The 19433-nt window shown below is 43.9% G+C and overlaps 1 protein-coding gene across 1 annotated transcript; it reads left to right on the top strand.

Moving 5' to 3' along the window:
• Positions 1-8315: 8315 nt before the first annotated feature.
• ARL11 (ARF like GTPase 11) lies at positions 8316-10553 on the top strand. Its single transcript, XM_030272898.4, has one exon. It carries the CDS (start codon positions 8861-8863, stop codon positions 9464-9466), a length of 606 nt encoding a protein of 201 aa, XP_030128758.4. The 5' UTR covers positions 8316-8860; the 3' UTR covers positions 9467-10553.
• Positions 10554-19433: the final 8880 nt, after the last annotated feature.

The following is a 19433-nucleotide window of genomic DNA, read 5'->3' on the forward strand; positions in this document are numbered from 1 at the left end:
CTGCAAGCTGGTGCCAGTAAGGCCTGGGGCCAGATGGATCCCAGAGACAAAGCTAAGAGTCTTCTGACGCAGTCAGTCAGCGACTTCTCTTCATTCAAAAGCATTTAGGCAGCCTATAAACCCCTGGTAGACCTTAGCATTGGCACAATCTTGTCCCTTCACTGTTCCATTTCAATACCTGCAGATGAAGTGGGGAGGATCCGGGAAAGGGAAGACTGGAAACCAGCATTCCCAGGAGAAGTCTTTTGTTAACACAAAGTTGTTACCAAGAAATAGCTTTCTTCTTTCTCAAAATTTACTTTTTTTTTTTTTTCCTGACAGTGGGTCAGAAAGCAGCTGGGGGTTGCAGGGAGTGGAGAGCTGATGGATCTGAAACATAAAGCAGTAAGGTCAATCTCTTTTTGAGAGTGGTCAATTTAAGAAAAAGCTAAATTCAAAGAAGAAATTAGTCACCCAGGGATCAAATGTGGATGGGTTACTCTGAGAGGGAATCAATGATGCTGAATAAATTATGCTCTGGAATACAAGGCAAGGAAAGCACAGTGGTAGGTCCAGGGTAGAAGGAGAATTTTCCTGCCAAATTGCTGCTTGCTGCGCTGCCAGCATCAGGAAAGTACTGCTGAATACATTGTGGGAATTCTGGAGCAACAGAAAAAAAAAGGCCTAAATAAGATACATGGAAAAGTATCATCAGTGCCTCCATGGGAGACCCAAAAGAGCCAGAAAGGGAACATACACAACATTTGTTTTCAGGTTGTGTTTGTGGCTTCACAAAGGAGTTGTCTGTCAAGAACAGCTGCCTTTCCTTATGTTGCTGGGAAATGGTGCAAAGGTGGAGCTGCATAAACAAAATTGTGATTTTAGTTCTGCAGGACAGCCCTACTTAGTTTCTGTATACAGAAACCCGGTTGTTTTAACAAGCACCAGAACACAAGCTCCAAGTCAGTTTTTTTTAATTCACATGGGTTTATTTTTCTTCTTATTAGTTATCCCTAATTTTATCATGCAATAAATCCTTAAACAGTAGTTACAGGCAGTTTATATTGTGTCTGAGCTTTACGAGCAGCTGAAACAGCTACAGAAGTGCTCTGTGTGGAGCAAAAATAATTTTATTATCTTGCAAATAACTAGTTTCAGTTCTTTTTCTCTCAGTCTGGCTTTCTGTAAAAGCCAGCAATAACAAAAAGCAACCTTCCTCTACCGTTTCTTTTTCTACGAGGAAAAGGGTTATGAAACCTGATATCCGTCTTGGAAAAGTTATGACCGACTGGAAGTGTTATGAAAGCATTAAATAGGCCAACCAGGCAAAGCAATGCTATTCAGAGAGAAGTTTTGTGGAACAAAAGGAATTGTTTCCCAAGACACCACACAGATAATGTGTGTTGCTGGCCTTGGTGGGTCAGCTCAGGTGCTGATGCCTCTCTCTTACACCAACAGCCTCAGTTTGCATCTCTTGATAGCAGTAGCAGGTTACTGTGAAGGGCTTTCCTCAAGTGACCAAAGTGGAGACACTAGAAATTCAAAATGGAGAATAGCTTGGCATGGAATTATACCCCAAACCCTAATGCATCCTGATTCTGTAATTTCATCCCTAATGATGTGTTGTCAAAACCAGAGATCACAGAGGTGTGCATAGTCATAGATAAACTCAAGTTTACAGGAGTTTATGATCTTGTTAATTGTGGATTTAAATGCTTGTTCTGTATCTGCGACTCTGTAAGTAACCACAAACAGTGAAGAGTTGTGACGGCAACTGTCAGTGACCTGTTAAAGGATATTAAAGGAAGAAAATTCTTCAAAGTGTTTCTTGTTTTTCTCCTCATTAAGCATCATATTTTTCCATCAGTAGGTTAACTGTTTTTACTTGAACTGTGGAGTCCTAGGATATGATGCCATCTAAATCTGATGTGAAAACAATCTGGAGCTAAATGTGACCTGCATGGAGCTGACATCTCACTCCAGTTCTGTTCTGCAGTTCTCACCATTAGCTTTTTGTGGCACACAAAAGAAACCTACAGCTGCTGTTCAGCAAAACCCATTTCAAAGTGATCCACCTGCAAAAGAGTGTCGAGGGCCTCCCACTGAATCAAAGCAGGAACTCTGATATCTGCTGTTTGGCAGGAGCAGATTCCACTGGTGTTGGCTCTCCACTGAGAAATGTGTGGAAAAACACTGACACTCTGTGGCCAGACAGATAAAATGCAACTTGTAAAATTTCACGGGTTTTTGCCACTTTCTTCCATTTTACCAAAAAGCAATGTAGTAAAGAACAGTTTGTAGCTTTTCTTGCTGAAAATTTCCGTGTCTTCTCAGTGAATTTTGTTTATTGGTATAAAGTGTCCTGAACAGGCAAGCTAAGACAAATATTAAAAACAAACTATAACAAAACTTTGCATCCAAACCTTCTGAATCTAGGAGCACTCTAAGAGAGTGAGACCCTGTTGTTGCTCTGGAGCCTATTAAGTTGCACAAAGTACATTTTCAGGACCATGCTTGCACTGTCATTTTGATCCCATTTTCTTCCTCTGCAGCTGGAACAAGGGAACCAGATTTCTATATTGCAAAGCAGGATTTCCTCCAGACTAATCTGAAGAGATGAGTTTCATCAGCATACCTTCAATGTATAAATTTTTACTTGCCATATAAGTAACAGGTAAGATATTACCTGTATTATATTTAGTGCAGGTAGGGAGTAGGTTTAAGCATCATTAGATAATCTCTTTAGGGCTTCCTCTCACTAGAAACCAAAGGAATGCTAAAAAAAAGCCCCCAAAAAGACAGTCCTTGTTTCACGGCTTTTAAATTCAACAGATGGAAAAGCAAATAATAGGATACTGGAGCCTTTTTTTGGCACAAAAACATCAGTGGTAACACTGATGTTTTTGTAAGCATAGACATTTTTGCGCTTTTTTTTTTTTCCTCTACAACTAGGAACATTCACAACAATGAAGAATTGAGCTTAAGGCCTCTCACAATAGTCAGAGCTGTATTTTATTTCTTTTCTAAGGTGAAAGTGGCTTGTGGGCAGTAGATGAGTGTATTACCTAAGCTGAGATAGAGACCAGCTGTAAGAGGAAGAGTAAATGAATAGCATCAAGAAAGGGAATGATGGTGTCAGGATAGGTAAAGATGCCAAAGAAGCTTAGTTTTAAGTTGTCCTGAGGAGACAAAGCTAAGGTGTGAGGAGTCAAGGCAGAAGAACTCTGTAAATTTAAGACATACATAAAAGGACCTGGAATGAGAGTTTCAGTGACATGGAAGAACACAGAGTACTGCCAATGTGGGAAAAACTAAAACAGTTTGGGTAGCAGTTGAATAAGAAAGTCTAAAGAGGACTCGCATCCTGATAAAATTCCAAACAGCTTCAGAAATTATAATTTCAGATACTAGAGTAATAATATTTATGGAGAATATTCTACAGTCATATACAAAGGACATAGTAATTCAAACAGAAATCAAAGCAAGGCAAATAATTTTCCTTTCTATGTCATCCTGCTGTTGAAGGGATGAGAACATGAGGGAAGAAGTCTTTGCTCTGTGCCATACTTCTCCACATTCACCTTGTTGTCAGGGTGCAGTGCAGGGAGTTATGGCAGGGTCTGAGGGTCAGCACCATCCCACTGTCCCCAGCCAGGGAGCAGGTAGGCTTGGGGCACATGCAGGAGCACCACCAGCCCTGGCCATCAGGCACCTGTGTTGATCTCACACCCGTGGGCATGTTTGTGTCCTAGTGGCTGCCATCCTCCAGCACAGGGATGGGTCCCAGCAAGACAGACAGGTGGGGACTGACAAGAGACAAGGACCAAGTTTCCTCTCTTGGGAACTGCGACATGGCATCAGCGAGGGTGTAGCAGGTGAGTTTTTGTGCTTTCCAGCTAGAGTCATTTCCCTACTGGAAATAGTTAACTTTGGAAAGCAGGAAGCTGATAGCCGGTCTTCTGCCAGTTATGCTACCAAAAACCATTTTCCTTCACCAAATGTTTGTCCCAGGAAATGAGGGATAAACAAGGACCACAGGATGAGCTGGACCTTGCCAATAATGTCCTATTTCCAACCCCACTAGGAATGCCCTGTGTGACGAAGGCTGGTCCTGGACGGTCAGGATGGATGGAGACAAGTGATCTCTGGAGTAAGGTCTTAGGATATACGGTTTATTGTGGGGCCCTGCTCAGAGCTGCCAGCCGCAGCTCGAAGCAGGCCCCAAGGAGAGGGGGCAGGGTGAGATAGTGAGAGAATTCCAAGAGAGGGTCCAAGAGGGCAGAGAGAAGGGGGAGAGCAAGAGGCTGCAGGAGAAGGGGCTGGAGCAAGGGGCAGGAGACAGAGAGTCTGGTCTCCCGGGAACACCTTATCAAGGGGGTTTCAGAGGCGGGTGCAGAATAGGACTTTGGACCAATGGGATTACAGATACATGGTACTTCAGGGGAGGGTTACAGGCATGGAATAAACTATACATTTTTGAGGAATGAGACAGAACATTTTATCTGACCTTTGGATCTGTCCGTGGGTCAAAAAAGGGAGTTAACTTCTACTGGTGGACACCGCAGTCCACTAGTTGCTTAGCAACCAAGGTCCGAAATCTCAAAGCTTGTTTTCATCTCAATTTCACTCACAGTCTCTGTATTTTCCAAATCCTTTGCTAAGCAATCATATCTATAAGACTTTCTCATTTCATCTTCCCCAACAGCCCTGCAGATACCAACACCTCTCAGAGTGCTTGATGGGCACTTGAAAGACAAGTGCTTAACATCTGTTGTGTCTTTTGTTGTGTGAGTCTCGTCATTCTGAACTAGGGTGTTGATTCAACTTTAAGTAATCATATCCAGTCAAGAGACATCTCTGCAGGCACACTTTTCTAGGGCATGTCGTAGCCTGTGGCTCTCTTGTGTAACTTTCAGACTATGCTAAGCCATGTTTCAAGCCTCTGGGAATTTGTCTCTGGAGGAAGCAGCTTGCCTTCAGCTGCCAGCTCTCACAGCTACCCACTGACCCTGATGGAACAGGCAGCTTCCTGGGCATGTGCCAAGTGAACTGGCACAAGTCTGTTAGCAGGAGTGAGTTTTCTGTGGGCATGCCAGAAATCAGGGGCTGATCAAGAGGAATGGAGCAGGATGCAGGAAAGAAAAAGGCCAAACTTCTCTAAGTCTGAACCATTGCATTTGGCTTTGCTGTGGTTTTAGCCTGGGGCCCTTGCTAGGTCAAATCCAGTGATCCCAGCATGTCCACAAGGAACTGTCCAAACAAGAGAAGTCCCCTTTAAGGTGACTGCCAGCAGTGAACAAGTGGGCTCTGGAGGTCAAGACATCTGCCTGTGTCCAGCGCCTCCTTCAGCTCCCAGTGGGCTTTCTCACCAGCTGCTGGTCTGAGCATGCCCTCCATGGGTGGTGCTTTCACGTATGATTTAGTGAGGAGATCCTGCAGGAAACACAGGCAGAGCTGGGTGCATGGTGGCTTTGGTGGCCTTTCTCAGGGACACAAGCACATCTGGATGGGGAAGCAGACTCTGCCTTCGCTGGACTGAGATGTGCTTGTTGTTCCAAGCAGATGCCATTTGGATGCACACTCACAACAAGGACCAGAACTACAGCTGTTATTTCTGGCTGTGAAGGGTTGTCTCCCTGGATCTGCCTTCCAAAGAGGTGGCACAGGTTGGAACAAATGTGAGTTAATTTAGCGATCAGGACAAAATCCCTGTAATTGGAATATTTGGGTCATTCTCTCCTATATTACTACTGATGATTGCTTTTTTGGGGATTAATATCTAGGAAGCAGAAAAATGCATTCCTATAAAAACAGCAAACAAATAAATGGGCTGAAATTCTGTGAAACTATAAATGAAATTAGCATTGCTTCTGAGAATTTGGAGACATGACACAAAAGACAGGAACATTTATTCTGTCCACAGAAGATGCAGCTTGAATAGGGGCTGTCCTTGTCTCTGAACACAATGTCTGAATTATTTAGTACCTGGCATTTCTGTTCCAGCAATAGATGCACTCAGAACTCATCTTGTCGGCTTTTACTTTCTTTTCTTTCATTCTATCTTAAACAGACTTGTAATTGCTACTATGTATTATTTATTGGAAATACTATGCTTTTGTAATATAGCTGTGGGTGGAACGGGCTCTGTAGGCACAGTTTGCACCCTGTATTTGGAATAATTGTTAGGAAGAAAGAAAATTGGTTCAATAAGTAGGATATAAGCATGTAAAAAAAGAAAAAGAACATAGAGTTTCCTGTATTTGCCCATGAATTACTGTATTCTGGGCCATAGAAAACCTGAAGGGAACCATCAGTAAAGCTGTGCTTAGTTGCATCCTTTATTCTGGCTTTATTTCTTCCTTTTCCTTTTTCCTTTTCCCCTTTCTTTTTCTTTTTTTTTTTTTTTTTTCTTTTTCTTTTTTTTTTTTTTTTTTTTTTTTTAGAAGAAGCCTTCTTCTGTTGCATGTAAGGGAGTGTAATCAAAGACTCCATCACATTATATTTCAAATGCTCAATTATTCACTGAATGGTGGAATATCCACCCCTCCACCCCTGCTTCCTGTACCTATATTTCAATTTGGTAGGATTTATGGTACTATAAATGTCTGGTCAGATGAAACAGATGTGTGTCACTGCTGCCTGCCAAGTCTCAGAGAGGGTGAGCAGCAGTAAAGGCAGGAGAAACATGAAAAAATCAAGACACAATTTACTTGATCCACTGTTACATCTAAAAATACCAGCTGTACTGATCTTAAAGGACAATGAAATATGGGAAGGTTATTCCACAACGGTGAACAAGCAGACCAAGGATTTATTTTAAAAAGTGAAGAACATGGATGAAAGGATAACCCTCGGGCAAAAACACACACTTTGGGTGTGCAAGCAGTGCCCTGAAGGGCCAGAATCCACTGCACATTACAGTTCTCTTTTCTTAACCACATCTAGGGAGCTTTCTGCCAACTTTGCATTTACAGACTTGTTTTAGAAAAGATCATACATGAACATACGCTGCACAATTTTATTGTTGAATCTTGAGGAAAAAAAGGCTTATGAAAGTCCTGATCACCATGTTCCAATATTCAAAGCATGGTTACAAAGAAGATAGAGAATCCCTTTTTATAAGGAGTCTATGGAAAAAAAATGAGCATTAATAGGTACAATTTACTCCTGGGGAGATTCTGATTGTGCACAAGGGGATAACTTTTCACAATGAGAACCATCCACCATTGGAATAATCTCTCCAGGGAAGTGGTGTATTCCCCAGCACCCAGTGACACTAAAGATTTGGCTAGAGAAGGTGCTGAGCTTCTTTTAGACCATCCTTTTGCCTTGAAAGGTTGGTTGGACCAGCTGATACGCAAGGTCCTTCCAACCTGGTATTCCACAATTGTTAAAACCCATCTTACATAACCACAAGCTGTATAAATCTTGTGGAGGCTCTTGGTACCAACCAGCTCTGTGGGTTAACAATGGGAGAGACATTTATCACAGAGGTATCTTGCAAAATGTGGTCTGTTTTACACCCCTTGCAATCCCATGCAGCCTAAGTGGGCTGGAATCCTTGTGTTCTTTTTTTTCTCATGCATCTTCCTTTCTGTAAAAGATGGAAAACTCAAATATCTTGCCCCCAGAGGAAGAAATATGCCTCTCAGTGACCAACTGACCAGACAGTCCCTTCCACACGCTGTGCTGAACTTCATCCCCAGGAATGCTTGTGACGTGGAGCTGTCATGTGGAGATTATTGCTGAGGAAACTGCATCTTCGACAGATGTGTTAAAAATTCCCCTGTGGGCCTAGGGAAGCAGGGGTAAATCCCATTTATTTCTCAGATAAAGGTGGCTAGAGAGCAGCTCTGCCTTACTGCCGTGATGTGACCTCTGCACACCTCTGAGCAGCCCCTTAGGAGCAAAACCCAACCAATAAAGAAGGGAAATAAATACTGGCTTTGCTGGGAATCTGCTGGCTGTCATCAGCTGCTCCTGCACAAGCGAGTCTGGGAGTTGTTTCAGCAGAACACTTTTGCCTCTGGCATGTAAAGTGCAAGGGGTACTGTCTTATTAAACAGTTCTCTGTTCTTTTAAGGGATTTTTGCACCCCTGCAGCCACAGAGGACTGACTTTGCTTTACTTTAAAAAGTTAAAATGTTGTAAATACTTTGATGTAAAGAGTTTTATGGATTTTTGCTGTAGGAATGGCATTTTGACTCATTGTATTCCAGTGAGACATTAAGAAAACATGCTTGTGTGCATTTTTTAAATTGCTGTTGTTACCATTTGCACAAAGGGCAGTAAAAGCTGATGATATAGTGATTTGTTTTGTACTTTTTAATGTAAGACTGGCAGAAAAATAATCTTGTTGCTCAAGAGGCTTTAAATCCCCACCCTTGAGCTGTGATTCAGCAAATTCCTGGAGTAACCCTGGTCTGAAGCCCGGGTTCCTCCTTGTCCTATCCTGCCAGGGGTGGATTTCTCCTAGACAAGCCAATGAACAGAAGCTTATTTATTTATGTATGTGGTGAGGAGGAAACTTACTCCACAGTCTCCCCACCTCTTCCTGCAAAATGTTAGCTCTCTTTTGCACCAATCTCTTTGGATCCTGAATGAAAAGGAGCGGCAGCGGAGCTGGGGTGTAGAAACTGCTGTAGTGAACATCACTCCCCGGCTCTGCCGCGCACCTCATACATAATCGCTCTCACCTCGTTTCAGCTACAGAGAGAAGCAGAAGGCGCTGCCCGCATCTTCCTTCAGCAAACCGAGGGTGCTCTTTCGGAGAGGCAGGGCTGAGCCCTCTGTTAATGACTGACATCATCGAGGAAATACGCTTTCTTGCTATTTATTTTTGGCTGCATTTCCCCCCCGCCCTCCCCTCGGCAGTATCTTGATGGGGAAGCTGATCTCCAAAGGCTGGAGGAAAAGAGATGCACGAGTTATCATGCTGGGGCTCGACTTTGCCGGCAAATCCACCCTTCTGTACAAACTGAAGAGCGGCCAGGCTGTGGAGACCTGCCCCACGGTGGGATTCAACGTGGAGTCTCTGAAAACACCCTGTGGCATATCCTTCACCCTCTGGGATGTCGGCGGACAAGACAGCCTGCGGGCCAGCTGGCCTAACTACCTGGAGGACATCGACACCCTCATCTTCGTGCTTGACAGCACGGACACGGCCCGGCTGGCTGAAGCAGTGGCAGCACTGGAGGAGGCCCTGAGCCACCCCGGCATGGCTGGCATCCCTGTGCTCCTGCTGGCCAACAAGCAGGACGTGCCGGGAGCGCTGGCTCCAGCCGAGCTGGGGGAGATGCTGCAGCTGGGGGGGCTGGCAAGGCACCACTGGATGCTCCGGGGGTGCAGTGCCCACACTGGCCAGGGCCTGCAAGAAGTCCTGGCCATCCTGGGAATGCTGCTGCGGGGCTCAGAGCAGAGCTCCCTATCCCAGGAGCAGCCCATCATGGGGCTGGCAGAAAGAAGGCAAGCTCCAGAGCAAACCTGAACCTCACATGGACCCCTCCCTCTCATGGCTGCCAGCAGGCTTGTCATGGAGGATTCCAGCCTCCAGGCAGCCCTACAAGGAGCAGAGCTGCAGCTGGCACACTCTGTGAAACACCCAGCTCCTCACCACCAAAACCCAGCAGGAGGATCTCTGAGCAAACTCCCATCATGGAGCAGGTTTGGCCGCATCTCTTGGACTCTCATCTCTAGCTACCGCTTGTCCCACTGTCACCATCTTCCACTCATCCACTGCACTTGTGTGTCCAGAGGTCCAGCAAGGATGCTTTTTAACATTTAAGAATTATAACAGAGATGTGTGCAAAGAACAGAAGTTTCTTCATTCTGCAGCCCAGATACATCTATCCAGATGGGATGATCCCCACAAGGGGAGAGCTTGGATGTGCCCCATTCTGCTTGTCTCTCAGCATGGATCACATGTTCATTGGCTGGGAACACAGGAAGGCACTGAAAAGAATGGCTGAATGGGAGCAGTGTAAACTCAGGACATCAAACGGCCAAGCAACTGATTGGTTTTAGTGTGGCATCTCCAGGTATAATAATCTTAAAACCATGGAAGCAAGCTGGGATTTGATGGTGTAATGCAGTTTGAGGATGTATGTATATTAATTTATGCATTTCTTGTAATGGTTCTTTATGTCTCCATCATTTTTATCAAAGAATTATTTCAAGACAATGGTCCCTCATTTTCTTTGGACTATGTTTAAATATAAAGAAATCAGATGTGACTTTAAGATGCTTGGAAATACGTCTCCATGGCCACCTCTAAATATTCTCATGGTGGCCTGAACAGACAAAAGAAATCCCTGGTGACTTTTGAAACTGTATGACACCACTCCACATGCATTGGTTGGTAACCATGGGCACCTATGGACACAGACAAGTTTGGTGACCAAAGGTGTCTCCAACCTCAGCTGTGTCCAGGGCAAATGAAAATGCTCCTGGCAGCTCACAACAGTACAAGGTACCATGTGGCAGGTCAAATCTTGTTCAACCTACCATTGGAAAGACCTATAAAATGGGTATCAAAATTCTGTTATCCAGAGTTAAAATTAAAATATTTCATAGTAGTCTCTGCTTCATTATGAAATGAATGGGGGAAGGGGAGGGATAGGATACGACATTTTTATTTCTATTTTCCATTTCTGTTTCTATTCAGAAATCAGCTGCTTTCAAGGAATGGCATACTCAGCCTAGAAACACCAAGGAGAAATACACAGCAAAATCCCCCTCTGTTCATACCAGATCATTTTACAGTTGTTAAGGAATTAATTGTCCAGCTGGTCCTGGTGCTGTTATTAACCACACTTCATAGAAGGCAGCAGCTGGAATAGAGAGCTCAAACCGTCACGAAGAAACAGAAGCAGACATTTATAGGAAAATCTCAATAAAAGAATCCTTCCCAACTGTTTTAGCTGCATTAATGTAGAACTACTGTGTGTTATAAAACAGTGCTGCAGCATCCATGTGGCCTAAGCAATCACAGTTATGAGTCTTTTTAAACAGCACTGAACCATATAATTAATTCCATGACCTGTGTACGTGGTGAGGAGGACAAAATCACGTCTTCAAATCTTTGCAGGTGACATTAGCTGGTTGATCTACCTCCAGCTTGTTGCAGGTGGTAATTTTTTGTCTCTAGCACGCAAGGCTCCAACACATCTGTTGGCCATTTTGGACACGAGTTCTAGAGGCACAACATGAAAGGCTCCATGCTACATTGCCATGCCAAAAAAAATTGTCCTTGTTGAGTTTGCTGGTGTTTTGGTCTTGTGTCTCACATGGCACAAAACAGAGAATTGTGCATCAAGGTAAATTCAACAGAGACTAAAAGGCTGTTGTGGTGATGTCTTACTCCTAAGTGCCCCTTGATACCTGCATTTGACTCTACGGGATTGTCTGCTGGTAGTTAAAAGAGGCACTGAAGCCTTCCTATTTTCCTCTGAGTGTTTTTTAAGCTCTTCTAAAAGATAAAAAATAGGCTCCTCTGGCAGCAAATAGAGGTAACCACCAGCCTTTGGGAGACATCATGAATTAAAAATGAAAACAGCAAGGTGTGAGGTGGGAAAGAAAGGGCAATGGGAATCCTGAGGGTTTGAAACTAGTGAAGCAACATTCCAGTTACTGAAATTGTTCTCACTTCCCCTGAAGCAGTAATTTGGCAAAACACCCCATCTCATGGGGCATCATGTGATTTACCATCCTTGTTTTCTGGAAGAAGGCTTTTCTGGACATTTGGTCACATTACTCAGCCATTGTTCAGAGACTGTCAGAGCAATAATGGGTCATAATATTTGAAATAGCAACACAGAGTTTACTTCTGATGATGTCTCTTTTTCTCCTGTGTTGGACAGCTGCTAAAACAAGTCAGTCTAATGAGCACTGCACTGCTCTAATCCAAGGCTTGCAGGACGCTCACCCAAGAGCACTTAAATGTTTTGGTGTCAAAACTCCTGCCTGGTTCAAAGGGAGCAGCATGGCAGTCTGCAGGAAGCAGCCAGCTCTAGGAGGAAGGTTTGTTACCTCTTTCCTGGCAATTCTGCAGGAGAGCTCCTGCCACATGGAGTGATATTAATCCCTAAATCACCTATCCTTATAGATTTCAGCCAGGAGGGCACCCTCAAACTTATTTTCCATCTTCCCAGGCATGTGATAGATGTCACAGTCTCCGCACTAATTTCTGAAAATAACACACCTTCTCTCTGAATAGCAGGTGAAAGAAAAATCCTTAGAATTTTGTTTCAGGCGCCTCACAAATTTGAAGCATCCTTCAGGTTATTTGTCCCAGAGCCCACTCTGGTTGCTCAAGACCCTTTTAGAAACTTTGCTGGATGCACTCTGGTGTGTATTGACCTTTACAGTGACATAACCAGAATCCATAGTTGTGCATTAATCTTCCCAGCCACCCTCCGACTGAGATGAGCCATACAATCATCTACCCTTGCTTGGAGCTGTCACAGCAGCCTCCCTGCCCAGGTCTATCAGCAATTCCAGCCCCTGGGCCTCCCATCCCATCTCTGTTTTGCAGGGATCACTGCAGTGGGAGTTACCACCATGTCTTGCTGTTTTTTCAAGGACACCAAGACACTTCATTGCTCTTTCACACTGTTTATGGAAGGACATAGCTTATCCCTCACTGATTTACTAACTTTTCTGTGGGACTGGTTTTTAAAGCCGCTTCCTGATATGAACCCAGCACAGATTTATTTTTTAATTCTTATCAAGAAGTTTTCTATCCTACTCCAGAGAGCAGGAAAGCAGCAAACAAAAAAAAAAAAAAAAAAAAAAAAAAAAAAAAAAACCCAAACAACCAACATTAAAACCAGGATGGACAATTCATCTTTCCCTTTTCACCAGTACAGGAAGGGTGACTCACCTTTTCCCTGCTCTCTTCACAGCTTCCATTTTTCAGCCAGTCCATGACACAAAACAGTATCTACTTGCACAGTAGCTGATTTCTGCTGCTGGCATTGTCGCTTTATTTTCAGATGGAGCTATGTGCCATTTGTCCTGCAGTTTCTGGTGAAGCTTCCCTGATGGGTTCCAGTATTGTTGAAAGTCCTGAGATCAGAGGGGAACCATGAGATCCCAGGGCTGCAGGGTGAGGGCATGGACAGTTGCCAAAAGTATTAAGAGGGAACAGACAGGCACAGAGTGCATGAGAGGGATCTGTGACCGGATGTAACGCAGGGAAGAGAGTGTTTGGGCAGCAGCCAGAGACCTGGAAAAGGGGAAGAAAGGTCAATAAGATTTTTTTTTAAAGGTTAAGAAGAGCTTTCCTTTCAAACACAATATGGAAAAAAATATTCCAATTCCCTTTTTTTGTTAGGAGACAGGCTGTATAATGCAGTGAAATGTCTTAATTTTTGCTTAATACGCCTCACACCTCTTCCTCTTGAAGAAACCCTGAAATATCACCTATGAAGATTCTTCACAGGTAATTTACCAACAAAAAACAAGGAGCAAAACCACGTGTGATGCTATCTCTCAAAAAAATCAAAACTGGTGCCAAACGGTATTAAAAGCCAGTCATGCAATAATGATTAAGACAAATTACAAACTACTGTTCAATACATCACAGGCTTCAAAGGGCTCATTAACTGGCCTTCATTTAAGCTTTCCCACACTGGATTTTTTCATTATGCATTTGCTTGAGTCGAAGCCCTGAGTCTGCCATCTGGATATTACTAAAAATGCCAGGTGATGGCTGGGATTTGGGTTAGGAACTCAGCGATGCATCCATAGCCGGGAGTGCATCATCCCCACATCTCATACTTCACACAGTGTGACTTGCATAAAATTCCTGCCAAAAGGGGAAAAAATAATTTAACCAACTGCTGTGACCCAGACCTGACAAGTGTGTCCCCCTCTGCCTGTGCTCCACCTGCCTCTCTGTGGCCTGAGCAGAAGCACAAACCTCTGCTCCAACCCAACCTGGACACTTCTCCTCTCCAAAGTTCTAATGCTTTAAGGCAGACCAGCACTGTCTATGTCTTGTCTGCTAATTGCTGTGAGAAACAATCTCCCTGGAGCTCCTAGAGCTGACAAACTGTTCTTTAATTCTCCCTTTCACCTCAGATTTTTTTTAGGATTTTTTTGGTTTGTGCTGGCTAAATACATTTGGATGTGTTAATGGGGTTTTTTTTTCCAACAGGCCACAATCACTTGTACCAAAAAAACCCTGCTTGGTGAACAGCGGCTCTGCAGCAAAGCTTTGCCTTGGGCATAAGATAAATATTTGCTTTTTAATCAAACAGTGTAGGGTTACAAAGCCACTGGTTTCTGCAGAGAGACAAACAAAATCACATTATTAAACCATGTGATGTTTGATAATGGTGGGAAAGGACTTTGGAAAGACCAAACTGGGGGTTTCCTGGGGAAGAAATATACCAGCTGGGAGGAGAGTTGTGGCCCTCATTTCCTGGGGGATTGGGGGACAGTCTGTTCTGCTTGTAAAAACACAAAATTTACACCTCATGATTTTCTGGCTTTTGACATCCCTTAACAGTAGTCCTTTTGTTTAATAATGGTGTAATGAAGACCAGTGCTAAAAGTCCACCCTTCAATACAGGCAGTATTTTCAGAGATGTGAGGTTTGGGTCAGTGCAGGGGTTCAGCAGTGCACCAGCTGTAAGGCGTCTGCACAGCGTGTCTTGGGGTGGAGCTTGCACAAGGACGGAGAAGTAGCTTCTCCCTGTTCCTTGGGGAAGGCCGATACAGAGGCAAAACATGACAGATCATTCCTGAGGATGCTCCTTTTCTGCATGATGGGGTGGACCCATCACTAGCAAAGCAAGGGAAACTCAGCCAGGAAGAGCAGATTTTGGACTGAAAACATGGGAAAATAATCCTGAGTCTCCAGAGCTGCTCTGGGAAGAATGGGCAGGATGTCCACTGTGCTTCTGAGAAAAAGTAGGTCTGCAAAGATAGTGCCTGGGAATGGTTGGGAGGGTGGGGGACATGTCCTGCTGGAGATGGCTGCAGGCAACCACAGGCCTTCAGGTGGTACAGGCAATTTAGCCTGGCAGGAAGGTGCTGATTTAACCCCTTGGTTTCCCCAGGCTTTCCCCCTTGGAGAGACCTTTATTCTCCTGTATTTACACCCTGGGAAGAAGCACTTGTGATTTACTTCAATGAGATTCATTCTATCTTAAATAAAAAAATCCAGACTCTATAATTTTGTTCTTTTCTGCACCCTACCTTTCTTCCACACCACTAAAACCCCCACATTGCTATCTGTTCCCCCAGCATCATCAGCAGAGGTACAAATGACCTTACTGTACCCTCTCCAGCAGAGCTGAAGACCCTATTGGCTGCCTCCACTGCTTGCATGGGAGTTCCTGGGCTGCTGGAGGCAGAAAAATTGCTGGAAAACAGATCCTTAGAAGATTAATTATCTGGGAAAGATGAGGGCCTCAACAAGAGAGAGAGGCTGAAAATGCCACAGAATGGCTTCTGACAGGCTGTGCCTTCCTGTGCCCTCAGGGCTGGCCCTAGCTCACCCTGCTCTTGCCTGTCACTTGGATCAGCAGCCTCTCCACGGCCACGCAGGAGCATCTCACAGTCTCTGCCATCTTCCTTCCAGGAGATGCATCCTCACTGAATTAGTTCAGTCTCTTTGGTGCTGGAACTTAATGGATCTTCTTGCCATTTTCTTGAAGGTAATGCACCAGGAAAGAGCTTTAGATGACATGCCTGTTGTGAGTTTTGAGACTGCAGGTTGTACCCATGATAGAATATCAATATAAATAATACAGCTGTTAAAAAAACCCCAACGAAACAAACAAAAAACCCCCACCGAAACAACCCAAAAATCCAGGGACAGTGCAGGAAATTTCAGCTGCAAAACAAAACCTAGGCAGCCTCAAGTCAGTAGTTCAGTTCCAGCCATCTGCTTAATAACCCTGAGCAACTACACACTGAATAAGGAGCCAATTATGTCCACACCAACTTTCTCTGATGTAAAGGAGGGGGACAGCCTGACTTGGGCAGTCAGTCCCCAGGTACAGAGCCTGCAGCTGGCACTGACACCCACCTCGCAAGGAGCTTTTGCTTCTCCACCACCCCTTTTAGTTCTCGCACAATCTTAGGTTGGAAGGAATATGGAAGCAGTTCAGCACGCTGTTGTCTGATTATTTCCAAGGGGGGAGAAGAGAACCCCATGTCCTCAGTGGAAACACTTTAGTGCTTGCAGTGCTTCTCTTTGAGTGGGTGACTGAGACCGGGGTAACAGCTAAGAAAGGCCCTGAGGAATACATTTTATGTTGTTGCAACTGAAAGCATGAGAAACAGGCCCCAGGTTACATCAAGAAAAATCATGGACCTCAGTAAACTTCAATTTCTAAGCATGCAGGACTCATATTTGCAAATTTTCTTCCCCATATTTAGGGGCCAGGTCTTTCTTCTATTAAATTTAAACTAATACACAACTGAGTTGAGTAAAACTCCTGGAAAAAAACAGTTTAGATGTTGACTAAAATATCACATACAGAGAAAACTGTGACCTTTACAAGAACTGATTTTTTCCCTTTCCATCAGTTAGTAATATTTCAAGAACAGACCTCTGGTTGAGTTCACATAAAAACCCTCCCTGGATAACAATAGCCACACAAAGCTCAGTGCAAACTCTTGGCTCTATGCTGCTGACAATGAGGCTGCATAAAATCCCAGCAGTTTGATGGCAGGGAGAAAGGAACATGCTGCTGGCTGCAGGAGCAAGGTTCCACCTTGTTAATTACACCCCTTGGACTGGGCCCTTTTCTCACAAAGGGTTAAATATGTCAGCACAGAGCACTGAAATTTGAGAATTTGAGACTAAGATTACAGAGCTGGAAGCATTATTGCTAAGTATCCAGCACATCCAGCTCTCTGTAAGTGTTCACAAATTAGCCCTTTCGACAGAAATTTTTCCACGTGAGATGCAACATTTTAGTAGCAATTGAAATAAACACATGTTAAAAAGGTGGGGGGTTAGCCTCTTTTTTTCTAAAAAATTTAATATTTGTTCTAAACTGAGAGATCTGAAACAACTGAAAGAGCACTTTTCTTTTGAAAAAGCAACACATTTTTCTACCTATGTGATTTAAACATTAGAGTTTGACAAGTCCAAATGCTCCCTCTACACGCATCACCTCCTGAGATTTATGTGCTGCTGTACTTAACAAGACAAAACCTATGACCAGGCAAACCACCCCTAGAAAACCAATGTCAAATAAACACTCTTACAATTACTGGGCCAGACCTCCTGCAAGCCAGGATCATCATGGCAAGAACAGAAGGAATTTAGCCTTTATTTTCAATGTTATAAGATGGAGGCAGGCAGCATGCAGATTTCAGGGAGCTCTACCAGGATGTAAAATTCCAAAATGCAGAGGAAACCAGTTGTGAACTGCATCAAACATAAAAGTGATGAGTCTTAATCTCAGGGCAAGAGCTGCAGCTTCCTTTGAGCATCTCTCTGCACAAACCTACAAATGAACTTGCTGAAGCCCACTGGCAAAATATTTCAATTTCATCCTCCTTCTTCATGTACAATTTTGTATGGGTGATCATCTGGCTCCATGAATTAGGGTTAAAAACAAGCAAATAAAGCTACTAAAGATGACCAGTCTGCAGATAGCAGGTGCAGACATGCTCCCTTACACTTCATTTCAGCACATTAAAAAAATCCAACCACCAGTTTTCCACAGGACCCTACTTATGAAAGAGGATGGTTAATCCATGTTCCACACCTTTGTGTGTCCCTGGAGCCTATTTAGTGTATGGAGCAAACAGACAACCAACTTCCTCTGCCACCGAATCCAGGGAAGAGCCTCCCTGCAGGGTATTGAAATCCTTCACAGAACTTGTCATTCTTCCTCCGAGGCTGGCGACATTCACCTATTCTACTGCTATAGATGAAGGCAAAGGCTTAAAGCCTCCATCATTTTAAAACAAAAGAATCATCTTACTAACATTCTTAGGTGTGATACACAAGGCTGCGATCTCTCCAACATTAAAACCTTACAACTAAAGTTGGGAAAATATCAGCTTTTAGGTTCCTTTACAAACTGGGATGCTGCTCAAGAAAGCTGTATCATGAGTGCATTTGAACACGAAGCTGCTCGTGTGCCTGCAGCAGCAGCTGGAGAGCTCCAGGCCAAGCCAGCAGCACGGAGCAGATCTGCCCATTACCATTTCTGTGGCAGGATGATGCACACACAAACCAAGATCAGGGAAGCAGAAAGCTGCTCTAGCTCCTAATTCTGCATTTTGACACGAGGCAGTTTACCTGACCAGCCTTCAATAATGTTCCAACCTGAAACAGACCTGTGCATCTCAGGCAGCTCCAGCTCATGCTGCTGTCAAGGTGACAGTGACAATAGCGCAAAATCTCCCAAGGCTTTCCCTCCTGGAGCCCGCAGTTTTCTACTGATCATGTTTTTATCCTTTTCTTCCTGCAAAGGGCTTCCTAATGGCTTGGCATAATTTGTTGTCCTACATATGTTTGAATAGAAGCATAATTATGCCATAAAAAGGAATACTTTTTATGCAACAAAATAGGAAGGAACACAACACACTGCATTTGGTGGAAAGGACTAGTTTGAATGACATTCAGAATCTAGAGGGCATTAGAGAAGATGATTTTTTTTTTTAAATCTCACTGTGCTCAGTGATAGTTGAGGCCCACTTTGTTATTATCAATTAAACACCTGCCTGTCAATGGCTCTTCTTACTTATTTCTCTGTTTTACAGATCAAGCAAACAAAATAAAGTGTCTGTACTTTTACAGTATAGGGATCATTAAGATATCATCTACATTTTACTCTAAGTAAGACATGTCTTAAAATAATGGATTATTTATTCCAGTATAGTGTCTTTCAAGTCCTCCAGGTAGGATCTAGAAGATGATTATCAAGCTGCAAAAACCCAACACTGCTGAGTTGAAACTTAAGGAACCAGAGGGATTAAGCAGCTTTTGGAACTGGGAATTAGGTCCTTATGAAATCTCTGTGCTTTATATCCCCAAGCAAACATCTGTAAAGACTTAAATACAGCACTGGAAGCTCATCACCATCTCCCACCTATGGAGGTTTCTCCAGGTGGCTCAGCCAACTGAGACAGAGAAAGGATGACAAAGCCACAGTTGCAGTCACAGGCACCTTTCAAACAGTTCAAGTGGTCTCCATCCACTGGTGCTGTCCTGTAATTAAAGCAGGACTGTATTAATTAGGAGAAATCTCTGACACTTCCAAGCTGTTCCCATGCAGCAGCCCAACAGGGTCACTTGTGCCAGGGGGAGGGACACTGGCCATGAAAGGCTGTCCAGTCCAAGAGAAATTCTGGCGCACACTCCCTCCCAACCCACACTGGGCAGGCGTTGGGCCTCCCTTGTGCAGCATTCTGAGTTTAAACTAACGCTGAATCAGCAATCAGCCTTGCACCAGGAGCCTCAAAGGATGTTTCTGGTA

This window comes from Taeniopygia guttata, chromosome 1, assembly GCF_048771995.1.
Source record: "Taeniopygia guttata chromosome 1, bTaeGut7.mat, whole genome shotgun sequence".
Taxonomy (NCBI): domain Eukaryota; kingdom Metazoa; phylum Chordata; class Aves; order Passeriformes; family Estrildidae; genus Taeniopygia; species Taeniopygia guttata.

Coding starts and splice junctions, on each gene's coding strand:
- ARL11 (XM_030272898.4), top strand. CDS start 8,861: ATGGGGAAGCTGATCTCCAAAGGCTGGAGGAAAAGAGATGCACGAGTT.